Source organism: Malus domestica, chromosome 11 (genome assembly GCF_042453785.1).
Source record: "Malus domestica chromosome 11, GDT2T_hap1".
Classification (NCBI taxonomy): domain Eukaryota; kingdom Viridiplantae; phylum Streptophyta; class Magnoliopsida; order Rosales; family Rosaceae; genus Malus; species Malus domestica.
The window spans coordinates 28,831,238-28,858,873 of NC_091671.1; the positions used below are offsets into that span (position 1 = coordinate 28,831,238).

General features: G+C 37.2%; 1 protein-coding gene across 2 annotated transcripts; it reads left to right on the forward strand.

Moving 5' to 3' along the window:
- LOC103448353 (ent-copalyl diphosphate synthase 1-like) lies at positions 1 to 26,408 on the forward strand. 2 transcript variants are annotated; one of them, XM_017335491.3, is made up of 15 exons: positions 1 to 226; positions 757 to 834; positions 914 to 1,026; positions 1,114 to 1,426; positions 1,567 to 1,750; positions 4,368 to 4,582; positions 6,566 to 6,686; positions 17,668 to 17,780; positions 23,917 to 24,143; positions 24,407 to 24,522; positions 24,694 to 24,792; positions 24,883 to 25,098; positions 25,359 to 25,482; positions 25,668 to 25,874; positions 25,979 to 26,408. In XM_017335491.3, the coding sequence occupies exons 1-15, from the start codon at positions 133 to 135 to the stop codon at positions 26,195 to 26,197; spliced, it is 2,439 nt and encodes an 812-aa protein (XP_017190980.2). In that variant the 5' UTR covers positions 1 to 132; the 3' UTR covers positions 26,198 to 26,408. The 2 variants fall into 2 exon arrangements, with proteins under 2 accessions (XP_017190980.2, XP_070664823.1); XM_070808722.1 differs by lacking the exon at positions 24,694 to 24,792.
- The last annotated feature ends 1,228 nt before the right edge of the window (positions 26,409 to 27,636 follow it).

Sequence of the window (27,636 nt, forward strand, 5' to 3'; positions counted from 1 at the left end):
CAAGTCTTTAAACTCAATTATTAATGCTTTTTTTATATTTATTTTATAATTTTATGTCTTTAAAATCCCTCGAGAGCTCTCTTCATTTCTATACTGTGCGCCTGCTGCTTCTTCCACGCAACAAACAACAAAATGTCTTCTGGTTCCGCCCAGCCTTTTCTCTCTGCACTCTCATCTCTTCGACGAACCACCTCCTCTTCTCTTTCCATTATTAATCAATCACCGCGTAAGTCCCCAATGTCACCTTTCAATTACTTTTTACTATTTATCTCCCTCCATGGCACACTTTGCACCATTCCAAGATCGTGGATCTTGCTTTTCTTTTCATTTTCTTTCCCGTTTCTTTTCCTAGAAAATTCAAGAAGCCTTGTTCAATTTTTTTCTTTCTGTCATGGATCGTTGTGGACAGAAACTATTGAAGATGTAAAATATTCCACATCCAAACATTGACACTTACGATCTTAATTTTCAGCGTCAAGAAAGTTGCTTGCAGAAAAATATATCTTCTCAATTTAATTTTAGTAATCTATTTTAGCTGGATTTGATTTAAGAGAGATTCTCTCATGTATCCTAGATTCAGAGCTAGCTAGAACCTATGTATTTTACCACGCATAAAACTGCGACCTAGCTAGGTTCTTCCGCTAACCAGCATTAGTTCTTGTCTTTTCAAAACTTACTTACCTTTCGGTAGTCAAATTCACACTAACTTTTAACACTAGAGACCAGTAATTAATTTGACTGCACTACCCTTTCTAGGAGTTTGGCTATTCGGGGCTAAAGATAAAAGATTTTTTCGCTCCAAAAGCATTACGGTTTCAAAACCCCGAACTCAAGGTAATTCTTCTATATTATTTTACCTTTTCCATTGATATTTTACATATACTCTTTTACTCACGGTAGCATACCTATGCAGATCTCGTGTTACAAAATAATGATCTGCTTCTGAAGCGGCCCGAGAGTGTGGAGGACGACATAGAAGGAGATGAAGCAGAGGACGACATAGAAGGAGATGAAGCAGCTCCTATGGTAAGTGCTCTATATATACTTCTATTTTCAGTAATATTTTAACTTTCTTACAATTTCATCTTTTCTGATTTTTTTTTTTTTCGATAGGATTTTAAATTGATTAATAAGATCAAGGAACATGTTGAATTCATTAGATCAATGTTGGCTTCGATGGAGGACGGGGAGATATCAATCTCGGCATACGACACCGCATGGGTGGCTTTAGTGGACGATGTTGAGGGTGAGGGAAGTGGTCTGCCTCAGTTTCCATCCACCCTCGATTGGATTGCCAACAATCAGCTCCTAGATGGCTCTTGGGGCGATAGTGAAAGTTTCACTGCTCATGATCGCATCATCAACACCATAGCTTGCGTTGTAGCACTCAAATCGTGGAACGTTCATCCTGACAAATGCAAAAAAGGTAATACGGTACTAACTATACTCGTTTTGACCAACTTCACAATGTTTAATTCCCATGATGTGATCTCGACAGATCACTAATCAACTGAAGGAAAACGTTTAATTGTTTTACTGTGACCATATTCCATAATCTTGTTGTAGGAATGGCATATTTCAAGAAGAACATAAGTAATCTTGGGAACGAGAATGCTAAGCACATGCCGATCGGGTTTGAAATTGTTTTTCCTTCAATTATTGAAGTAGCTCGGAGTTTAAACCTGGAAGTACCTGATGACAGTCCTGTGTTGAATGAGATTTATGCCATGAGAAATCTAAAGCTCAAAAAGTAAGCATATGAGTCATCATTATTTTTGCATTTTTTTTCTGTTTGTTAATTGTTTAGAAAAAATTAGATTCTCATCTCCCTTTTTTATTTCTCATTAATTGAAATCTTATTCCTTTTTCATTTTTTATGTTGGTCTCTTTACTCACTTTTCTCCATGTCATTATTTGAACATTAAATTATTTACAAGTTATTATATGTCAATTTTAAAAATGAAAAACTTATTAATCATTTTCAAATATATCTTTTTAATACTTTTTCATATATTTTTATTTATAATTTGTTTTTTTTATTTTGACAATTTTCTTTTTAGTTTTAATTTGTATCCATAATTTTGAATTTTAATATGTACCCATATTTTTTTTTTTTTTTGTGAATGTACCCATGCTAATTATATGTATTTATTTTATGTTTAAAATAAGTCAATAGTTATTTCTTAAACTATATTAATAATTATATGGATACATTATTTTTTTGCTAGAACTATGTGAAGAACAATATTACTCTATTATTGATTTTAAGTAATTGTTATATAGTAAAAATATTATTTGAATTTGTTTAAATATCATAATTCTTGGGATATTGGATGCATAAATGCATGAATTAAGTCCCTTAAATGATGCTAGGGACCTTGATCAAACTATCTAAACAAATAAGGTTTCATTCTAACATTAGATTGACTAGCGACCAGAATCAAAATGACCATATTGTATTATTATTAAGGCTTATCAATTGAAATGCCCTTGAAACTGCCATTTAGTCTCAATTTACCCCCTGAAACTAGTTTTGTCTTACTTTACCTCCTAAAACTAACATTTTAAACTCTTTTTGTTTGACTTCACCACATTCTGTTAAAGAAATGTTAAATTCAAGGGTATTTTGGATATTTTACTTTTTACACATCTATTTATCTCTAGCCTACACTCTAAAATAATCTCTATTTCATTTTTGACAACTCTAATTCAAATCCATGACTTTTGGGCCTTTTAAAAAAAATTGATTCAGTCAATAGAAGAATTCCTAGCAACAAAATCATTATATCAACCAAAATAAGGATTACAATTTTGTCCTAGAGTCATGGCCCTTGCAAGACATCCATGTACTGGCTCAATGTAAACTTTGCACTTGAAAAATATTTGTTACGACAGAAATGAAACATGATCAGCCTAACCACAAGTTTTACCCCATATAAAATAATCTCAGATCAATTGTAAAAAGTATAATAATAATAAAAAAATTAAAAAAAAAACCATTAAGCTATCTGTCCAAAATGCTTCCTATGCAAACCCCAAAACCGAAATAGTCGTCTAAAGCAAATGTGCACAATTAGCAATTTCACATTGTTGAGTCACATATTCCAATTGGCAATAGGTTCATTACAATTTCGACCTTAACTTACATATTCCAAGAGGTGTGTAAAAAGTGAAATATTCAAAATATCCTTGAATTTAACCTTTTTTTTAATGAAATGGGGTGAAGTGAGACCAAAAGAATTGAAAATGTTAGTTTCATGGGGCAAAGTGAGACAAAACCAATTTCAAGGGTAATTGAGACTAAATGACAGTTTTAAGGGATATTTCAATTAATAAGTCTACTATATATCAAAATGTGACATGAACTATCACGAAAGTATCATTTTTTACATCTCACATAATCCCATAACTCCAGTCCGTCTCAGTTCATTGACGTACTGTAAATTTTGCTCCATGGTAACGACATGATATCAATTACACGGATTACATGTTAACGACTTATCGAGCATCCCATAATCAAAAGTTAACGAGTTAATGGATGGGGTTGGCAAACTAGGGTAATATAAAATGCACTAGTATATGCCCACACAGAAGGTGTATGTGAAATTTTTTATTTTTTTTTAAATTGAAGAAGAGACGAAGAGAATGAGAGAGAACGTGAGAGTGGGGAGAGAGGGAGAGAGGTTTAAACTTTTCTTTTCTAATTTTTTTTTAAAATTAAAGATGTTAAAATCACTTGTAGGCGATGCTTAAATAAAAAACAGCAAAATTTTGATTTGTAAAATTATGTTATTGCCCTGAACTTTTTTATTGTGATAGAAGACTAATAGTATTTTCACCCACTTTTGGATGAAAAGATGGTAGTTTAGGTCAATTATACAGATGACATATTAACGACTTATCGAGCAACCCATAATCAAAAGTTAATGAGTTAATAAATGGAGTTGGCAAACTAGGGTAATAAAAATACACTAGTATATGCCCACACACAAGGTGTATTGTAATATATATATATATATATATATATATTTTTTTTTTTAAATTGAAGACGAGAGGAAGAGAGTGAGAGTGGGGAGAGAGAATGAGAGTGGAGAGAGAGAGAGAGAGAAAGAGAGAAGTTTAAACTTTTTTTTTAATTATTTTAATTTAGAGATGTCAAAATTATCAGTAGGTTTTAACAAAAAAAAAAAATCACCTGTAGATGATGCCTAAACAAAAAACAGAGATAATAATCCATTACAGTTACAAAAGCGTGTAGTCAAATGATATACTATCGTGATTATTCAGAAGGCATTTTAATAAGCTAAAACTTCTACAAAAATTGTTTTTACATGGCATTTAATTAATGGTGGGTGTGGGATATATAGAATACCGAGGGAAATATTGCACAAAGTGCCCACAACACTGCTCTACAGCTTGGAAGGAATGGCAGATTTGGACTGGGAAAAGCTTCTAAAACTGCAGTCCCAAGATGGCTCTTTCATGATGTCGCCGGCTTCCACTGCCTATGCCCTCATGCAGACCAGAGATCCAAATTGCTTGGCTTATTTGGCCCAGGTCGTTCACAAATTCAACGGCGGAGGTTCTTCTTCTCTTCCTTTTATTTGAATAAAAAACCATCCATTTTAACTGCATGCATGCCGTTTGTTCAAACCTTTTCAAAGTACTTGTTTTATACATGTAGACTCTTTAAGGGAAGGGTTTTCTATTTTTTTTTTTCAAATTTGGAATTAGTTCTGGGACCAACACTTTAAAATCTTCGTCTATTTTTCAAGTTGCATGTTGATAGGATTTTTACTACTCATGTGAACGGGCTTAAATTTCCTATTTTACTTGCAAGAATCATAAGGTTATTGTAGTATAAACGGATCTCGCAAGGTCGTCTCCACATGGACTATTAAATAATTCGAAACTAATCAGATTCCATTTAATTATTTTAAAGTAGAAGTTTAGGTGATTGATTTTATAACCTAATTAAAATAAAAACGAAATTAATGAATTAAAATAAACAATCTGCAATATTAGAGCTAGAGAGAAGAAAACAGTTTTGGGAGAATAAAATTAAGAAAGCACTAGGGTTTCACCATCACCTAGCAATCCTATGAATTTTTACCAATTACTTATGATCTACACATGCCACTTTGATGGTTAGATTTTCCTAATTCATATTCTACTTGGAACCTCCAACATAGAACGTATATCTAACATGCAACCCATCCGGACGTTCGCATCAAATCTGAATATGAAAGACTCATTATGCTTTATGAAAATCCTTTGAAAAACCATGCAATCCTTAAGACGTGATATTCATCCTAAGTGAAATTACAATTATTAATCACAAGAAGCCAGCGTCAATTTCAGGGAACCTTCCGACCAAAATTGCATCAAATTACTTTTCTAAAGATTCTAATGGTGATCAGGCATTAAGACAATTAGATAGTTTTTATCCCGGTGATTAACAATTCAAAGTATGCATACAATCAATCATAAGCAATTAAATAAAAATTACATATTCATGCTAAGGCTCAAGACTTCGCCCTAGCAAAAGAAATTAGTTCCGCATATTCATAATTGAAATCATAGAAAATATATTCAAGAAAATGATTGAAAGCACCTTCAAGTAAAAAGTCTCCAAAACCCTAACAATTCTCTCTGTCTCCAAAATTGCATAAAAGAAAGCGTAGAGAAATATGGTAGACGGCCAAGCAAATATATTTGCTCAGCCTCCACACAAACCCTAGGAAACTAAAATTAATAATCCAATAAAATAGGAAACATAACCCTAAATTAAATGGTAAAATTCGCCTAAAATCTGAACAGCCACGTTTTGGACCCATAAGCTGCTCCAAAACTGGCCCAATATGGCTGGATTTAATGTTTGGAATATTCTGAACACTTTTCCAGAAGGCTACGAACCCATCCGAGGTCATCTTGGGCTCCAAAAATGCAATTTAAGCCCAAAAACGTCATTTTCCAGCACTACGCACTGCTTCTTTATTTCATTGTCAGAAAATAACCGCTTGGTGGAAAAATCCCAAATTTTGATACGATCAAGCTAAGTGACTCACGAACGTCCTCCAACTAGAATTACTCAAAAATTCGTCCATTTGGTCCTGTTTTGCTCCAGAGGAAGTCGAAAGTCCTATATTGAAAATACAATTCAAAGTATTAAAATTCTTCCAAAATATTAACCAAAATATACTAAGATTAGGGTAAAATATATAATATAAAATCTACTCATCACATGTCATATATCATCCTTATAAAATATTAGCCAAATAGAAAATATTTGAAGTATCTAATTAAGTTCAAAGAAATTGACAAACACTCTCAGAAGCATTGAAAGTTCATCGTGACAATTAAATGGGCAAATAGTTTCAGATTAAATTGAATGTTTGCATAGATCTATAAATCGAGACTAACAAATATACGGTTCGGATCATTGAAATCCGATATAAAATGGATCCCACAACTAATCCCTATTACTTTGAAGAAAATTGAAATCTCTTCCCTTAAAAGTGTCTGTGCACATGTATATCTTTACTATTTTTCTTCTTCCTTTCAGTCCCTAATGTATACCCAGTCGACTTGTTCGAACATGTATGGGCTGTGGATCGACTGCAGCGCTTAGGAATCTCTAGACATTTCGAGCCACAACTTAAGCAATGTATTGATTACATAAATAGGTATGCTTGGCAACTCATGTCTAAGTGCTTTTTGAGTGTGCTTTCCACTCTAATGATATTTGCATCTCCTCGGAAATACACATATTTCGCCATTTGCAAGTATTTAGCCGTATAAATTTCATAATCGGAATTGTTTAATTTTTTTTATCTTCTTCATTTTAAAATCATCCAAAAAAAAAAATTCGAATAAAAAATTGTTTAGTCATCGAAGTGTATCAAATAAATAAAAAGTTCATTATGAAATATGTTACCTCGTACTCGCACCTACATTCGAATGACTAAATAATCTCTTATTTGAATGATTATGGTGGGATGCAAAGAGAGTTCTCCTACATAATGTTTCTTTGTATAATATAATTGTTATTCTTGCAGTTGTAATTAGTTATAAGTGTTAGGGACAATTTGGTAAATGCGTGCACAAATGTATATATACTGTTTATACCATATTTAGGGTTTTCGTATTTAGACCTCGTACAAATACTCAGGGGACTTAAATGTAATTATGTGATAAAGGAATGGGCAAATATGTAATAAGTGAGGAGTCCTTATTCTATAAAATGACCCATCATCTTCACAATGGGGAGGGGCCTCATTCTCACCCTCAAAGGCCAATTCCTAGACCCTCTCACCCCCTCTCAAAGCTCTCACTCTCAGAGCTCTCTCTCCCTCAGATAAATACATAATCAGTGTGGACGTAGCCCAAACCTTGGGGTGAACCACGATACATCTTGTTTCATTTACATTATTTGCAGATTCACGGTCGGATTTACGTTGTTCCAAGACCTCCGGTTTTGTGCATCAACATATACAATACTCTGATGTAATTATTATTCATTCTATGAAATCGAAGTTTTTTACAGAAGTTATTTTGGAATTCTATATGGTATCTCTCGCTAACTGCTTAACCGCTTCTTTGAGCCTTATTGCTTTCGCTCTTCTTTGATCGTCGGTGAATCTCCGACCTTGCTTCTATGATTTCCAATTTCATCGCACATCTCAAATCTTGTTTCATATCTTTACGATGGCATCTCCTTTTGATTCTTCGTCTTCGATTAAGTCGGTGAAACTTTCAAACCTAATTCCTCTTCTTCAACTACCAATTCATCAAGCTCCTACACCTTTATCACAATTCAGAACATCGACAATATGGTTCCAAGCTTAAGAGGTCTAATTACCTTCCATGACGAGCACTGTTTACTCCAATCTTTAAACGGTACAAGCTTTTACATATCATCAAAGGCACAGAACCTTGCCTTTAGCCTTTTTTCTTCCTAATCGATCATTCAACCCAGCCTTTTGAGATTTAGTATGAGAAAGATCAAAATCCTCTGATTTGGCTGAATTCAACACTCTCTGAAAAGGTCATCCTTTTCACAGTTGGTGTCTCTTCCTCTCGTGATCTGTGGATCAAGCTTGAACAACGCTTTGGTGGTGTTTCTGATGTACACATTCATCAGCTACGTTCTAGCCTTCAATCACTGCAAAAAGGAACTCAACCAATCTCTAACTATTTGCAACAAATTAAAGAGATTTCTGATTCTCTTACTGTTGATGGTGCTGCGATCTCTGATCTTGATCTCTGATGAGAAGAAGATGAAATCATAGAAAGGATGAAGATGGATATGAGTGCTTCACTCTCTGCAAAATCACAGAGAAAGTTCTTTCTCTTCTGTATTTATACACTCACACACACAACAATGCATAATGGTTTGTTATGCAACTGGACTCTCACCATTACATCAGGAAATGATCCCAACCACACATCTGCCTAAGTTCTAGGATCTTTACACATGTCACTTAAACATAATTACAATAAAAGCCCTACACTTGGTGAAAATAACCAAAGTGGATACACAACTAAACACAAGTTAGCTCAATGCTTATACACTAACACCCCCTTTAAGCTTTGAGCTGATATGACTTCAAGCTTATCTCTGAGATAGTTGAACCTTTCCCTTGGTAAAGCTTTGGTAAAGATGTCTGCTACTTGCTCTTTGGTAGGACAATAGATTAGATCAATAATTCCTTGCTGCAAGGCATCTTTGATGAAGTGATACCTTCGGTCAATGTGTTTTGTCCGCTGATAAAACACTGGATTCTTAGTTATTGAGATTGCAGATATGTTATCACACTGCAAAGGAGTTGCTTCAGTTTGTAGCTCCCCAAAATCTTGCAAAACAAATATGAGCCAAATAGCCTGAGTTGTGGTTTCTGATGCACTGATATACTCTACCTCTGCAGTTGAGAGTGCAACACAATTTTGCTTAACAGATGCTCACGAAAAAACTCCACTTCCAAAAGAAAATGCATAACCGGATGTACTCTTGCTATCATCGATGCAACCTCCCCAGTCATTGTCACAATATCCAATCTTTCCTTTTTCATACTTCAGTCCACAATCCAGTGTCCCATTGACATATTTGAGAACTCTTTTGGCTGTCCCATAGTGCTTATTTGTGGGACAATGCATGTATCTAGCTAGTAAGCTAGCTGCATACATCATATATGGCCTTGTTGCAGTGAGATATAATAAGCTGCCCACAATCTTCCTATATTGCTCTTCATTTATTGCACCACTTCCATCATCCTTGCTTAATTTTTGAGTGGCAACAAGAGGGATGGAGACATATTTACACTCTTTAAAGCCAAATTTATCCAACAAGGAAGAAGCATACTTCCTTTGATGAATGAAAATGCTTGAGTCAGTTTGTATCAGTCTCATTCCTAGGAAATGATGAAAGAGTCCTAAATCTGCCATTTCATATTTCACCTTCATATCTTTTTAAATTCATTCAACATCTCTTTATTGCTTCCAATATATACTATGTCATCCACATAGATAGATTTGGAATATATGTCATAGCAACAGAATTCTCAGAGTTTTCCTTCCAATTCCAGAACATGGTTTCATCAAAAACTACATTTCTAGGCAAAATCAACTTCTTTTTTCATGGATCAAATATTATGTACGCCTTCCCACATGTTGCATATCCCACAAATACACCTTTGACCCTCTTTGCATCAAGCTTTTGTCTTATCTCAGTTGGTATATGAACATAACAGGGTGATCCAAACACTTTTAAATGTCCAATACTTGGTTTTCTGCCACTGTAGGCCTCAAATGGAGTTAGATCGCCAAGAGCTTTTGTAGGTGACCTATTTAGAATGTAAACAGCTGTATGTACAGATTCTTCCCATAAGAAATATGGCATGCTTTTATCATGAAGCATTGCCTTAGCCATCTCTACAACTGTTATATTCTTTCTCTTCACTACTCTATTCTGCTGTGGAGTATAGGCTATAGATAACTACCTTTGAATTCCTTCAGTCTCTAAGAACTTGTCGAACTCATTTGACACAAACTCACCCCCTCTGTCACTTCTTAAACACTTCACTTTGAAACCACACTGTAATTCCACCATTGCTTTGAACTTTCTGAAGCAAGTTAGGGCTTCATATTTGTGTCTTAGGAAATAAACCCATAACATCCTTATGTGATCATCAATAGGAAGCATAAAGTATTTATTCCCAGTAATTGATTCATTTTGCATGGGACCACACAAGTCAGTGTGTATTAGTTCCAGTGGACTATTTGCTTTCTAAGCTTGCTCTTTTGGAAACCAATCTCGATGTTGTTTTCCCAACTAGCATCCTTCACATCAGCCATCAACATCTTTGAGATGTGGAATACCATGCACCATAGCATTCTCTCTAAGCTTTTTAAGGCTCTTGAAATTGAGATGATCCAGCCTCTTATGCCAAGTCCAGGTACAAGGATTGATGCTTGTCTTTAACACAATCTGATCATTATGCATCAAAGACAGAGGGTAGCATCTGTTCTCTTTCATTCTCACTTTTATAACTAAACTGTCAAGTGATGGTCCATAAAAAACACTACACATTTTTCCTCTAAATAGCAAGTAATATCCATACTCATCCATCTGACCAACACTTAGCAAGTTCTCTTTCAACCCTTGTAAATACATCACTTATCTGATATATTTCCTTCCTTTGGTTGTATCAATCACAAGAGATCCCATTCCTACCACATTAACTAGATCACCAGTTGGCATTTGCACTTTTCCTGCCACATTGGTTCTCACATCAACAAGAAGATTGACATTTCCTGTCATGTGGTTGCTGCATCCACTGTCAATATACCAATTTCCATTCACCTTTGCTTCAGTAGTTACACAGTTAACATAGAATAGATTACCAGATACCTCCGTTTGATTTGCACAGTTAGCCTTTTGAATAGCTTTACCTGTAGTGCACTCCTTAGCCCAATGTCCAAATTTATCACACTTGTGACATTTGGATATCCACTTATAACTGCACTCACCAAAGTGAAACTTTGAGCATACTTTGCACTGAGGTTTTGTCACTTCTTGATTCATGGAAAATGAAGAGTTTGCACTATGTGCAAATACCCATAAATGACATTTGCTAAAACTTAGGCTTTGAATCCCACTTCCTGCCTTTTCCATTCCAGATTTTTTGAGATTTAAAACCACTGGGTTGAGAGTTACCCCTATTTTGTTGCCCATTCGAACTCACAGAGAATGAGGCAAATGCCTTATCAGTAGCATCAACAGTGTGCAAGTCAAAACGTTGTTCCTGGCTTTTAAGGATTGCTAGAACCTCATGTAATTCAACAGTCTCTATACATTTTGTATTCTTAATCACAAGGCAAATGGGATCATAGGGTTTGCTAAGACTGATTAAAACCTTTTGCACAAGTATTTCATTAGATAACACTTCACCAAACGTCTTCATTTGGTTAATCAATTGATTAAAATGTGTAAGATACCCATATAATGATTCATCATCACGCATTCTAGTATACTCAAATTCACGTCGAAGATTTTAGAGTTTAACCGACCGTACCTGATCACCACCGTGGTATTCTCCATATAGCAGATCCCATGCCATCTTTGCTAAATCAGCGTTGGCAATTCGAGGGAATATTTGATCCGAGAGCGCACTCTGGATAATACCCAGAGCTTTTGCATCTTGCATATATGCAGCCACTATTTTCTCATCATCTTCCTCTTCTGAGCTTCCTTCAACCTTCTTCTTCTTTGAATCTGAGGTCGTAACCTCTTTTTCAACTAATTTTCATAACCCATAAGATTTGAAGATCGTCACCATCTTGATTCTCCAGAACTCGTAGTTCTCACCGGAGAAGATCTGAGTTCTCACCTCAGAACTTCGAGAGCCATGAAGTTAAAATTTTGTCCTAGCTAAGAACAAATAAGAACATTTGAATACACATGCAAACTATTAACACATTAAAGTAGGCATGCATTCAAAACAATTCATAAAACCCATGACTTTCAAAGCCTAGTATATGGTGAACCAAAAAACTCTTTAACAACATTAAAGAGAATTAAGAATTTAGAGATTCTTTACCCTTGAAGCTCATCCTTGTTTACACAAGGGATTCACCCAAGTGGAGGGCCTTCAAGTCACCTCCATGCTCCTTGGATCTTCCTTGTGATTTTCCTCCTTTTAGTGCTCCTTTTCTTCTTTGAGGATTTGAGGATTAGTTCTCCAAAACATCAAAAGCTTGATGTCTCTAAGTCTCCACACCAAGGATGAAGTGTGAAGATGAAAATGGATGACTTAGAGAAGAAAAGATTGCTAGCTAAATCCCCTCTAAGTGGCCGGCCTCTTTAGAGAAAATGAGAGAAAGTGTTTCACCTCATTTCACCAAGAAAAACCCTAATAAGAAATAAAGCTATAAAGTTGATTTTATACTTCATTTCAAGTGAGTGGCAAACTTGTAATTAATCCAAATTTGCAACCCCTCACCCTATGGCCGGCCTTACCTTGTTATTGGGCTAATTTGCCCATTTTGTTTTAGTTGTCATACAACTTAAACATAATGGGCCTTGTGGACCAAAACGCTTTTGGGCCCCGAAGCCCAAAACAATTAAAAGCCTAATACGAACATTTCGTATAATTAATTAACTAATTAATTAATCTTGACCATTTTTCAATTAAACAATTTAATTGCATATCCATCTTATTTATTTCTTCACTATCATCCTTACTCGGTGTACGATCCATTAGGTTCCATTCAACGAGGTAGTGGGCGATTGTTACTCTTAACGATCGATTGTGAATTGAAACCACATTTCAATTCTCCCTTAAAATTAGTGTTTGCTAATCATTAGGGCTTCCACAAACCATGAGTGACACCTAGCAGTACCTAAGCTAAGTAGAATTGGTTGGAGAACCTATCCAATTACAACTACAATGCAATACGGTCCTTCTCTAATACAATACTCTTAATCACATTGTTTAAGTGATAGTTTGTTTCATGTCTACTATCCAATGTGATACTTCTCTATATGATTCAATTGAACATGATTTGGAACAAACTTCCTAAGTCATATTCATATGCTTTGGCCAAAGACTCCCGAATCATATCTTAGAGTATTCTCCTTCCACCATGGAAGGTTAGAGATCCCTTGTTGTACATTCATATGCCTACATGACTAGATAGCTTGATCCCAACAATGCCGTGGACACTCCAATGGAATGCCATTTAACATGATCAAAGATCAAGGACCTAACCATTAGACATCTATGATGCCTCAGGTCAAAGGACTACTTTGCATATTGCAACTATCGAGTTCTTACATGACATGTATGTTTGAACTCTCTTTTGATCGTTGTTCAGTGTACTCGATTACTCTTTTGAGCACCTATGTGTTTGTCTTAGTGTCCAACACTAAATGACTTGAGACTTATCATACTCGCGCTTGAGTCGACATAACACATACTAACCTTAGCGGATTGTCAATGCCCAATTGGCAATCCTATGGCTAGGAACGTTTTAGGAATGAACATAAGAGAAAGGTCTAGTTAATCTAACTTACTGAAATCACTTATCTCTTAGATCAAATACATTCCTTGGATTCCCTTATTGCTTAAACACAAGATACAATAAATAGTGATTAACAATAAGCTTTGCCCTTCATTAAACATATAAAAGTTTAATACATTAAGTATTCCAAAAGCTATTACATCAAATGAGTGGCTTTGTGGGCATACTTCCAACAATCTAGCCATCTCTTAGCTTAGATGATACGAACACAAACCGAAATCGGGTTCTATGGAGTTTCGGCGACTTCACCTGAATCGAAATGAGCTTGAATGTAGCTCAATTGCTTCAACGTCGATGACATTAGCTTCACAGTTTACACCTAGATTTCAAATGATCGTAACCTGGCTCTGAGGCCATGACGAAGTTTGATTTAGAGTGTGCTAATTTGTAAGAGAAGAAGAAGAAATCATAGAAAGAATGAAGATGGATATGAGTGCTTCACTCTATGCAAAATCACAAAGAATGTTCTTTCTCTTCTGTATTCACACACTCACACACACAGCAATGCATAATGGTTTGTTATGCAACTGGATTCTCACCATTACATCAAGAAATGATCCCAGCCACACATCTAGCTAAGTTCTAGGATCTTTACACATGTCACTTAGACATAATTACAATATGAGCCCTACACTTGGTGAAAATAACCAAAGTGGATACACAACTAAACACAAGGCTTATTTTACTAAACTTAGATTAGCTCAATGCTTATACACTAACAATCTCATTACAACAACTCTTGTTAGATTGCCTAAAGATTATAAGTCTTTCATTGAGTTGGTTATGCTCTACCTATCCTCTACTTCAATTGATGAATTGCACGGTCTATTGCTCACAAATGAGCTCTCTATGTCCCGTCGTAAAAAGAATCCTTCTTCTAGTGCATAAGAGCTATTTAATGCCTTTTTTGTTCAATCTTAGCCACCGTCCCCCCTACAACACCACTATAGTTCTAAGCCCACTCCACCTTCGCTTACTGACTTTGGTGCCACATCACACATCACCAATGATATCTCTAACATCCAATCTCTTGCTCCTTATCAAGGTCAAGACAAGGTTTTCATAGGTCATGATAAAGGTTTGTCAATAAATCATATTGGCTCATATGTTTTACATAATCCCTATCATTCTTTTAACTTGCACAATGTTTTACATGTGCCACAAATGCAGTATAACTTACTGTATGCATATCAGTTTCTAAAAGATAATCATTGTTCTTTAACACTTGATTCTGATTCTGATGGATTGTATCTTCTTCAAAGTTCTCCATAGTCTTCAAAGGTCTCCATAATCTTCAAAGGTCTCTGCATCCTCTACTTATGCATTAATGAGTGTCAACGTTTCAACTCGTGTATGGCACAAACGTCATGGTTATCTTTCCTCTTCCATTTTTTGAAGAATAATGTCTGGTAATCAACTTGTGTTGCATGGTAAAACTTATATGGATTTCTTTTGCTTTGACTGTGCTATTGCCAAAAATCATAAACTGCCATTTCACAAGACTATATCTAGCAGTCCTGCAAGTTTGCAACTTCTTCACTATGATGTATAGGGACCTACTGCTACTATGTCTGTGAGTGGTTATAGGTATTATCTCATAATTGTTGATGACTTTAGCAAATACAGTTGATTCTTTCCACTACAGTATAAGTCAGAAGTGTATTATACTTTTGTTACATTCACAAACTATGTAAAAAAATTGCTTGATAATAAGATAAAGATATTGAGATCAGATTCAAGAGGTGAATTTACTATCAATTTATTTCAATCATTTCTTAAATCTCATGACATCTTTCATCAACTTAGCTGCCCACACATCCCTAAGCAAAATGGTTGTGTAGAGAGAAAATATAGGCATTTAGCTGAAACTGCTAGGAATTTACTGATTGTTTCCAAAGTTCCTCATCAATATTGGGTTGAAGCCTTCTCTACTATCATGTACCTAATTAATAGGCTACCAATTTCTGGTTATGTTAAAACACCTTGGGAATTGCTTTTTAAGACTTCTCCAAACTATTCAAGATTGAAGGTTTTTGCTGCAGTTGTTTTCCTTGGCTCAAGCCATATGTTTGATCTAAATTGGATGGCAAAAGTACACTTTGTGTATTTCTTTGGTACAATACTCAGCACAAGGGTTATAGGTACCTTGATCATAATACAAAGAGGTCGCATATTTTTAGACATATCTTTGATGAACCAACATTTCCTTTTCATATCTTAGTATTGGATCCAGCTACTCCAAAATCAGTTACTTCTCATGATTCAGCTACTCTTATGGGTCTTCACTTTTCACTTCCTCGATCAAAGTTATCATCTTTCGTAGATGATACACAATCATGCTCACCTTCAGAACCCACTACATCTTCAAGTTCAGTTCAAGTTCCTCCTGAAGGTCTTGTGTCCTCTATTACTCCTATTGGATCCTCTGCATCTGCAAATACACCTCTGTCTAGAAATATTCATACCATGGTCACTAGATCTAAAGCTGGCATTTTATAAACCTAAAGCCTACTTAACCACTAAACATCCATTGCATGTATCTGTTGATAACTATCTTCCAAGTACTTATCTTTCAAGAACCAAAGTTTATCCATTGGAGGAAAGCTATACAGGAGGAGTTCAATGCACTACAATCCACTGGAACTTGGACTTTGGTTCCCTCAACTTCAAATCAAAATATGGTTGGCTGTAAATGGATTTTCAAGATAAAAAGAACCTTGATGGCTCTATTGACAGATATAAAGCTAGACTTGTGGCTAAAAGCTTTTACCAACAAGTTGGCTTAGATTATCAGGAGACATTTAATCCAATAGCTAAGCCTATTACAATCAGGATATTTTGTCTCTTGCTGTTCAATACAATTGGTCACTTAATCAGTTGGATATTAGCAATGTATTTCTACATGGTGACTTAAAAGAAGATGTTTTTATGGAGCAACCACCATGATTTCATGATCCTAACTTTTTCTTCTCATGTCTACAAACTAAGGAAATTCTATTGACATATATAAGGCTAGACTGGTGGCTAAAAGCTTTTGCTAACAAGTTGGCTTAGATTATCAGGAGACATTTAGTCCAGTTATTAAGCCTGTTACAATCATGATATTGTTGTCCCTTGCTGTTCAATACAATTGGTTACTCAATCAGTTGGATATTAGCAATGAATTTCTACATGGTGACGTAAAGGAAGATTTTTTAATGGAGCAACCACCATGATGTCATGATCCTAACTTTTCTTCTCATGTCTACGAACTAAGGAAATCTTTCTATGCGTTAAAACATGCCCCTAGAACCTAGTTTGATAAAATCTTTCAAGCTCTTCACTCCTTTAATTTTAATCAATCTTCCTCTTATGGATCACTGTTTTTTTTTTCAAGGCACCAGTGTTGGTTATTGTTCTTGTGTACGTAGATGACATATTTGCCCTTTACACTATTTTTTTGGGACTTGAAGTTCATAGATCCACTAATACTCTTTTTTTGCATCGAGGGAAATATCTTCTTGATCTTCTTAGGAAAACTATAATGGAAGGAGCCAAACCTTGCTCCACTCCAGTAAGTGCACATAAACTTGATCACAGTGGCACTCTATTGTCCAATCCTACTGATTATAGGTCCATTACTGGAGGATTGCAATACCTCACTTGGAAAAGGCTTGATATCTCCTTTGCAGTGAACCAAGTTTGTCAGTTCATGCATGCTCCAAGGAAACCACACTTACATAATGTTTGTTTGTATAATGTATTTGTTATTCTTGTAGTTGTGATTAGTTAGAAGTTCTAGGGACAATTCTATAAATATGCACCTTAGCACAAATGTATAGATACAACACTGTTGTAATTATTATTCATTCAATAAAAAGTTTGCTACAGAAGAAGATATTTTGGGATTCTATATGATGATCTTCAAATGAAAATTAAGAAATTGAATAATTCCGGTTATATATGAAATGTGTACTGCAGAAATACGTTACACAAAAAAATGTGTATCCCCTTATGGGGATACAAGTGTTATTCTTCTCTCACCATCAAATAGTGTAAAAACTTAATTATAATCTTTTTATGACATTATTTTTTCGTTAATTATAGATATTGGACTGAGAAAGGAATAGGTTGGGTCAGAAATTCGGAGATTCGGGATATTGATGACACATCCATGGGATTCAGACTACTCAGGTTGTATGGCCACCAAGTATATGCTGGTAAGTTTTTTCATTTTACTTTTTTATTTAGGGGAGTAAAGAATCAAATTCAAGATCATGAATGTAGGAGTGAAAGCTCTTTGAGTTATATGCCTTTGTCGGTTAATTAATTAGAATGTGAAGTCATTACTAAATTTAACAGTTACCATGACAAAATAAAGGCCGTCGCGCAAAGTAGAATTACGTCGCACAAAAAATGTCGCCATCATGCTGTCGCGCAAAGTTCATAAAGTTAGGGTTTGCACGACGAAGACATGAAAGTTGTATTTGCGCGACTCAAGTGATATTTGTAACACTAAGTTTTAAGGGAAAATGCCCTTTTTGGCGCAAGATTCAAATCTACGAAAGATGTTGTTACCTTGAAGTAATGGCAATGAAACATTTCCTTAAGTAGGTATTGGCGCAACGAATACTGTTGTTGTCCAAACATTAGCGCAATGATATTTTATCATTTTTAAGTAATTTAAAAATTATTAAATTATAAGTAATTTGTTGTTGAGTGTTTTGCACAACGAATTATTTGTTTTCCTTTACTTTAGTGCGATTAAGTTTTATCGTCACATAAACTTTTTTTTATTTTTTATTTTTAATTGTTTAGAATTTAATTTAACAAATAATTGATATTTCATTTAAATTAGTTTAATTAAAATAAAAACTGTTTATACCATATTTAGGGTCTCGTATTTAGACTTCGTATAAATACTCGGGGGACTTAAATGTAATTATGTAATAAAGGAAGGGACAAATATGTAATAAGTGAGGAGTCCTTATTCTATAAAAGGACCCATCACCCTCACAATGAGGAGAGGCGATTCCTTAAGCCTTCTCACCCCTCTCATATTATAGAGGTTCTCTCCCTCACCTCTCAGATAAATACAATATCAATGTGGACGTAGCCCAAACCTTGGGGTGAACCACGATACATCTTGTCTTATTTACATTTCATGCAGATTCACGGTCGGATTTACGTTGTTCCAAGACCTCCGGTTTTGTGCATCAACATTTGGCGCCGTCTGTAGGAAACGATACGAAAAGTTATGTCGGTTCTTTTTCATTTTTTCACCTCCACCATGAATCTGCAAAATCACAAAAACCCAGAAACAAAAAAACCTACTCTATGTCTGCCTTCTTTTATTTTTAGGTGCAATCTACACTGTATATTTCAATCACACAAAGAAAAACAATCAGATAATTGTGATCCTTCGCAAAAGTGGTTGGTTTTAATTAAAATTGCTTCTGGTTCAGCAGAGGCCGTGTCTAAGCGCGTTGGGCCCCAGTATCTGCCCAACATTCTGCTCCCGTTCCTTCTCATGCTCCTGGCCCGTCTCCTAACCTTGCAATGGGTGCTCATCCAGGTTATAGTCCCCCAGACCATTCAGCATGCAGCACCACCAGCAGCCTCTCTGCACCCGCACATACCAGATCGGAGCCCTCCTCTTGGTCGCCGCCACCTTCTCCTTCACCAGCCTCTTAGACCGCTCCTTCCGCCTCTACGCCTCTCACTTCCCCGTCGTAGATCTTCTCCCTAAATCACAAAGCTCTGTCCAAGTCACCTGCCTGTGCCTAACGGCCCGTGAAAATAACACGACCCATTTCGACGATCCGCCCCATAAAATCTTAGTGGAGATCCTGCCCACTGGTTCTTCCAAATAGGCAAGCTTGTTCGTGAATAGTGAGGGTGGCGGCCCGGATCACGCCGGGTCGGGTTTGGATGGGTAGAAAGCCGGGTCAGAGGGACATAAGGGAGCTAAGAAGAAGAAGATGGGGGTCAAGAAGAAGAAGGCGTCGCATTTGGAAGAGGAAGAAGAAGATGGAAGTGAAGATTTATTTTGACTCTGTCCGTCTCAGTAATCCCTTCACAAACATCGTCTTTCCTGCTGGGATTCTCATCGCCGGAGCCATTCTAATGTCGGCGGCCGTGGTTCTGTGCAGTTTTTCAGGCCACCCTCACCCTCGAGAGAACTTTTCCTTCGAACCACCGAGTGGGCTTGAGCCAACTCAGAGCCCGGGACAGAGTCCGGCATGGGAGAAGGCTTCAGTCCTCCAATGGCGTCGCTGATTTCCCCGTCGAGGGAATTTACAACCCCTTCCACGTTGGGCTTTATTATACAAAGCTGCAATTGGGATCTCCTCCAAGGGATTATTATGTGCAGATTGATAGCGGAAGTGATGTTTGTGGGTCAGTTGCGATTCCTGCAACGGTTGCCCGGAAACAAGTGGACTCCCGATTCAGCTCAATTTGTTTGATCTTGGAAATTTGTCAACATCACAATTCATTTCTTGCTCAGATCGAAGGTGCAGTCTTAGATCTCAATTGGATTCTGTTTGTTCCACGCAGAATAACCAGTGTTTGTACACCTTTCAGTATGGAGATGGCAGTGGGACATCAGGCTATTATGTATGAGGGCAAAGTGTTGGGTAGTCGCCGACCCAGATCCCATCTCCTGCGAAAACCACGAGCACTAGTGGAAAACCAGGCAGAAGATAAGATTCATGTTCTCATAATAATTCATTATTTCGCTTTGGCGTTGTCTGCCATCTACCAAAGTAGAAACGAAAGCAAAGCAGAAACGAAAGCAAAAGCAAAAGCAAAGTAGAAAACAAAAGTAAAAGCAAAAGCAACGCATCAACGATCTGCAACTGTCAAAGCTTTTGTATCGAAACCTTTTGGATGATGTAATTTATTTTTCTTATCTTTCAGAGACATCTGTATAAACCCTATCAGAGGGTAAAAAAAATAAAAAAACAAAAACAAAAAAAAAATTGCAAGCCCAAAATAAATGGGCTGGAATGTTGTGTGGAGAGCGAAGGCCCATAAGCCTAAAATAGCACTAACCAGGTCATCAAAAGTACGCCCAATACTCTACAATTATTCGGCAACCCGCCGCTATTACCACCAACCAGGTGATCAAAAGTACACCCAATACTCCACAATTTTTGGGCAACATGCCGCTATTACCACTAACCAGGTGATCAAAAGTATGCCCAGTACTCCAAAATTATTCGGCAACCTGCCGCTATTACCACCAACCAGGTGATGAAATGTACAACCCGTACTCTAATATCATTTAGCAACTAGCCATTCATGCCACCAACCAAGTGATGAAATGTACAACCCGTACTCTCCTTCATGCCACCAACCAGTTGATCAAAAGTACGCCCAGTACTCCAAATTATACATGAGCATTACTCATGTCATTCATACATAAACATTCATGAGCATTACTTATGACAATCATACATAAACATTCATCACCATCATTCATGTCAACATTCATGAGCATCACTCATGACAATATCCATGAGCATCACTCATGTCAATCAACATAAACATTCATGAGCATCACTCATGTCAATCAGCTTCAAAAGCTTCATTTACAGAGCTCCAGCTTCAAAAGCTTCATTTACAGAGCTCTAGCTTCAAAAACTTCATTTACAAAAGCTCCAGCTTCGAAAGCTTCATTTACAGAGCTCTAGCTTCAAAGCTTCACTTGCAAAGCTTCACTTACAAAGCTTCAATGCAGGGTATACAAATACCACCTTCGAACAAACGCCACTTCGGCCCATACATGGATTCAATTTGAAGTCTCCAACCAACAGACTCTATTGACCGAAGAGTTGGGGGATTACACTATACACCATATATTGGGCCTCAACTGGGCCTTATGAAAAATACTTGAGGGACTCTAGCCTATCATTCATGTATTGAGAAGCGAGCCCTTATTCTATAAAATAGACTCTCTCACCATCATTAGAGAGCATCAACTTTAGCCCATTATTCATGTATTGAGGAACGAGCCCTTATTCTATAAAATGGACTCCCTCACTATCATTAGAGAGCATCGCCGCCAGCTGAGCAACCGCCTCGCCGCCAGCATCACTCCTAACCCATCACTTATGTATTGAGGAGTGAGCCCTTATTCTATAAAAGGGACTCCCTCACCATCATTAGATAGCATCGCCGCCTACTGAGCAACCGCATCGCTGAGAGCATCAACTCTAACCCATCATTTATGTATTGAGGAGCGATCCCTTATTCTATAAAAATGACTCCCTCACCTTCAAAAGCCACAAGCCAAGCCAACCAAGGCAATATAAGCCACTAGCCGAGCAGCCTCGCAGCGTGTGCTACTTCTAGTTGAGCATCATTTTAGATTGAGCACTGCCTCATATCGAGCATTAGTTCAAGACAACATCTAGTAACTTCAGCCCACACATGGATTGAATTTCAAGTCTCCAGCCAAAAGACTCTCTTGATTGAAGACTTGGGGGACTACTGTTTATACCATATTTAGGGCCTCGTATTTAGACCTCGTATAAATACTCGGGGGACTTAAATGTAATTATGTAATAAAGGAAGGGGCAAATATGTAATAAGTGAGGAGTCCTTATTCTATAAAAGGACCCCTCACCCTCACAATGAGGAGAGGCAATTCCTTAAGCCTTCTCACCCCTCTCACATCCCCTCTCATATTACAGACGTTCTCTCCCTCACCTCTCAGATAAATACAATATCAGTGTGGACGTAGCCCAAACCTTGGGGTGAACCACGATACATCTTGTGTTATTTACATTTCATGCAGATTCACGGTCGGATTTACGTTGTTCCAAAACCTCCGGTTTTGTGCATCAACAAAAACAATAGTTTTTTTTTTGAAACAAGTACGATATTCATTAACATAACGTAGAATTCGTACAAATTGAGGGTAGTGTGCTAAGTGGGCCTCGATAAAAACTTTGTCGGGACTTTCAACCCGGTCTAAGGAAAAGAGCATCGTGAACAAACAAAGAGCTACCCTTAACAGTACAATAGAAACTGAAATTACATGCCTTCCTCAAACAAAAGATCGTGGATCAAATCCGGAGGTTCCTCAAACCACAGTATATCATGGAAACAACTGGTGCCCATCCGTGCAAAGCGATGCGCATCTGAATTTCTTTCCCTCTAAATATAACCACACTCCACATAAGGCAGCTCCAAAAAGAAAGAACTCAAGTCATTTATAATCATTCCCAAACAGGAATCATCGTCCCCTTTTCCTGCCATTGCAGCAACCACAACTGATGAATCCCCTTCAAATATGACCTTGACTGCAGGTGACCAAAACCTTTTAAAGAACTCCACTGCATGACGAGCAACAATTAGCTCTGAATGCAGAGTCGACGTCGACCCCTCAACAGGTCCCGGCGTAGCTCCCAAGAATCCTCTGTATGAGCTCTAACCACTACACCGTAACCCCCCTAGAACCACCTTTTCTCCATGCACCATCAAAATTACATTTAATCCATCCCACCCTAGGTTTCTTCCATTTTTGAAACACCCGAGCCGCCCCCAGGGTAAGGGGTTTGTGCCATCTATGAAATTCATACAACCAACCTTCAATCCTCAAAACTATCTCCTACGGTGGCAAACTAGTCCCAGTCTACAACACCTCATTTCTATGCTTCCAAATTGCCCAAATCAGCATCAACCAAAGCTCAAAAACCACCACGGGAAGATTCTGCGCACAAAACTCCATCCACTGCATGAAAGGCTCTGTATGTGCTAGCGCGGGGAACTGGAAGCCGGACAACCGAAGAGTGTCTATGATCTAGGTTATCCTAGTCTCCTGGGCCGCAATTTGGGCCTCAATGTGGGCAGTCTAGGCTGCTAACTGCTACTCCAGGTTCGCAACTTGCACCGTCAATGTTGCGACCTATCTCGTGCTCATGTTAAAAGATGAGGTTGTCGTCTCACAATGACAGGCATTTCCCATGCCCCAGTAAACATCCCCCGGCCTACGACCGAGGCTCTAATCAAAGGTATCTATCATGATGTGAAGGGACGCATTCTGGGTGGGAATGACGGCCTCAATCAAGGTGTCCAGGAGAAGCTGCAAAGCTGCCTCCTGTAGAACAGCTTGGCTCTTCTCCACCATAGTGGCCTATAACAAAAAAAAACAAACTAATTAATATTTATATAAAATATGATTAATATTAATACTAATTATAAATTTAAGAATGGCAAAAACTTACATGGAGCTGCTTCAGTAGCTCATCATCGTCGCGCAAATAGTGAGTAATAATCTGTGCTAGGTAAAAGTAAATATTTTTAACTTCATTTGTTTAATTAATATAATTTGCGTAATGTGGGTAGATGTGTTCAAGAATTTCAAGAAGGCCAATGAGTTCATCTGCTTGGCTGGACAAAGCACACAAGCTGTGACTGGAACGTACAACTTGTTTAGGGCTAGTCAGGTGTTGTTCCCAGGAGAGACGATCCTTGAGGAGGCTAAGGAGTTTTCCACAAAATTTCTCAGAGAAAAACAAGCTTCCAATGAGCTGATAGACAAATGGGTCATCATGAAGGACTTGCCCGGCGAGGTATGTATCCCAGCCAGCCTCTTTCTTTTTCATTTCAAGGTGGGGCTGTCATCCCGGCCGGGATGTAGTTACGTCCTTCCCCATTCCATTAGGTCGCGAAGAATTTTTATATTAAGATTTTGACAAGAAACGGTAGCAGTATTCCATTAATAAAACAAGAACAGTTACAAAGGTTGCCACATAAGTAAATTTTCTCCAGTAACCGATTCATTGAGGTCCAGAAATAAATAAGGATATTCTAAAGAGAGAGAGCCAATAAACAGGTGGAGTACGCACTGGATGTTCCATGGTATGCGAGCTTACCTCGACTGGAGGCTAGATTCTACATCCAACAGTACGGTGGAGGAGATGACGTTTGGATTGGCAAGGTTCTCTACAGGTATTTTACTTATTTAATTATGTTTTCACCATTTTTGAATCCTCAGATTCGTCCGCTATATAATGCAACAAAGTATATGCCCCTGTAAGGGGACAGCATCGATCTAGGATATTAACTATCTTTTCCAATCATTTTAACTTGGTTTCTATTTCTAACGATGATTGGCTTTAGGATGCCATACGTGAACAATAATTTGTATCTCGAGCTGGCAAAACTGGACTACAACAATTGCCAAACACTGCATCTGATTGAATGGGACAACATTCAAAAGTAAAACCAAACAAAAACTGTTTTATTGTTACAAATTGTATATTGTCAATTTTGGGAACTTTAATTTGTACTGTATCAAATTAAATGCAGGGGGTACGCAGAATGTAAACTTGAAGACTATGGATTGAGTAGAAGAAGCCTCCTCTTGGCCTATTTTGTTGCTGCGGCCAGTACTTTTGAACCGGAAAGATCCAACGAACGGCTTGCATGGGCTAAATCGACTTCCTTAATTGAGACAATTGGGTCTCATTTCAAGGAGGAAACTCCTGAACAAAGGAGGGCATTTGTGCATGAATTCAGAACTACGTACGTAAATACAACCGTTGTTAATTTGGTCCTTCTTGGTATCTTATGTATATATTCGCCTCCAGCATGGACACCAATTCCCCGAGCAAAGATTTAGTGTAGATTATTTGTTAAAAAAGACAAATACTAGAATTATAGTTTAATTATTTGTAGGTAAATAACAATCTGACAGCATAAGTACTCGTTAGTATCGCGGTAGGAAAAATTTGTGCACATGTACGTACATTGGATGAGACATTAATTTATGCCCTGTGTTACAGGAAGATGAATACAAACAAGAAACGGCAGGGACTTATTGAGACCTTGCTGGCAACCATACACCACTTCTCAATGGACGCAATGGCAGCGCATAGCCAAAACATCAGCCACCCTCTCCGCCAAGCTGTGAGTCCCTAGCAAAACACCATAAAGTAACACCCTAAAATCAATTGGCAACAGAGGGAATGGACCAACTCCTATAAGCCATTGCAATGAGTGTTCAACTTTCGACGTGTGATAATTTTTCACATCTTCACAATCCCAAAAATATAATTTGGCTTTTTCTGTTTTGTTTCATTAATTAAATACAGTGGGAAAACTGGCTTCTGAAGTGGCAAGAGAAAGGAGATATGCACCAAGATGAAGCCGCGCTGCTGGTGGAAACGATAAATCAAATCGCTGGCATTTCGCTTTCAGAGGGGCCGTTGTTGTCCAATGATCTAGACCATAACCAACTTTTGAAGATCACCAACAGAGTTTGCAACAGACTTCCCTGCTACCAAAACCAAAAGCACAAGGTTAGAAATTTAATCCTATTTCTGCATTAGGGTAAGCTATACTTTCTCCAGATTCTGTTTATGGGGCGTCTTTGATATAGTTGTTCTCTTGTTATTTTTCTCAGGTGAATAAAAACGGCAGCTACATCGTAACAACCAAGGAAATCGAATCAGACATGCAGCAACTCGTGCAAATGGTGCTCCAAAAGCCTTTGCACGGTGCAGAATCTTCGACCAAGCAAACCTTTTTCATAGTTGCGAGGAGCTTTTACTATTGTGCATACTCAGACCCTGAAACCATCAACCACCACATCACCAAAGTACTATTCGAGAGAGTAATTTGATCCTTCTGTATAGGATTGGTGGAAAATTATATATAAATTGTGGGTTATGTTTATGGAGGATGAAAGATTGTTGTAAGGCACGTTTGTTTGATGAGTGATTTTCGTTAAGGGAAGTAATTTCCCGCACACCCCTATTGATGTATATTCTTGATTCTCCTTTGATTTCTTTAAACTTGAAGACCAGAAATAAACAGATGTGTTGGGGGAAAAACTTGATATATAAATCACTTCCCTTTGGCTAGTAGATAATACATGAATCCAAAGTATGTGAAGGTGTTTTAAGCAAAAGGTGCTTTCAATAGATGTCGGGTGGTAATATAACCACCACTGGATTACGAGGTAGGTACAATTCCAGAAAATTGTGGGGGGGGAGGGAGAAAAGAGAAGGAAACATTAAAACAACCATTCAAGAGCACATAACCTTTTGCTCAAAACAACTGTTTTATGGCACTTTTGTTACTTTTCTTTTCACGATTGTGGTTCTTTGTGGATATATCTCTACCATCAATCAGGCGCTTCTAGGGTCACTATCGCTTATAACGAATGGGGCTAAAATTCCGAGCAACGTCTGTAAGTAAAATCCGTCTATTCTTCAAATGTAAAATCCGAATAACTTTTGTATGTTTACAAGTGGATAACCTATAGTACTCTTTTTACTAAAACAAAAGAATCGGAGTTAAACAAATGATATACACATTCTTATGAACATTAAATACCAATGACCACAACTTAATCACAAGAAGGAGAGCTCTGGTTTGGGTGTAAAGGAGAACACGCTTTCACCAAAATATTAGAACAACGATGCCATTAGATGTCATGTGTCTGTCTCCTCTTTCCACGCCTGAGCAAGAACCGTAAACCCCTTTACCCTTTTCCCACTGACCTCTCTTCCTAAATTGTGTTGCTTTGGTAACTGGTGGGACATCGATACAGAAGTGGAGAAAATAGAATTTTTACGGGGTAATTTCATTGTATTACTTCCTTGAAATATATACAAATACAATCTTTGTTTTATAAGGAAACTATAATTAAAAAAGGACACAACAAATAATCCTTCCTACAAAAGGATTCCTAATATTTACATTATATTTACATACTTATGTTTAAAGACTCACGTTTACACTCCCCCTCAAGTTGGTGCATAGATATCACACATGCACAACTTGACAAGTGAGTCACCAAACTTTCATCCACACATTGCATGAGTAAGAACATCTGCAAGTTGCTCCTCTGACTTCACAAATAGTATTGATACAATCTTCTTTTCAAGCTTCCCTTTAATAAAATGTCGATCCACCTCCACATGCTTCGTTCTATCATGTTGCACTGGATTATCAGCTATATCTCTTGAGGACTTGTTGTCACAACACAACTTCATAGTCTCCTCCGGTTTAAACCCAAGTCCTAAAAGAAGTTTTCGTAGCCAAAGGATTTCACAA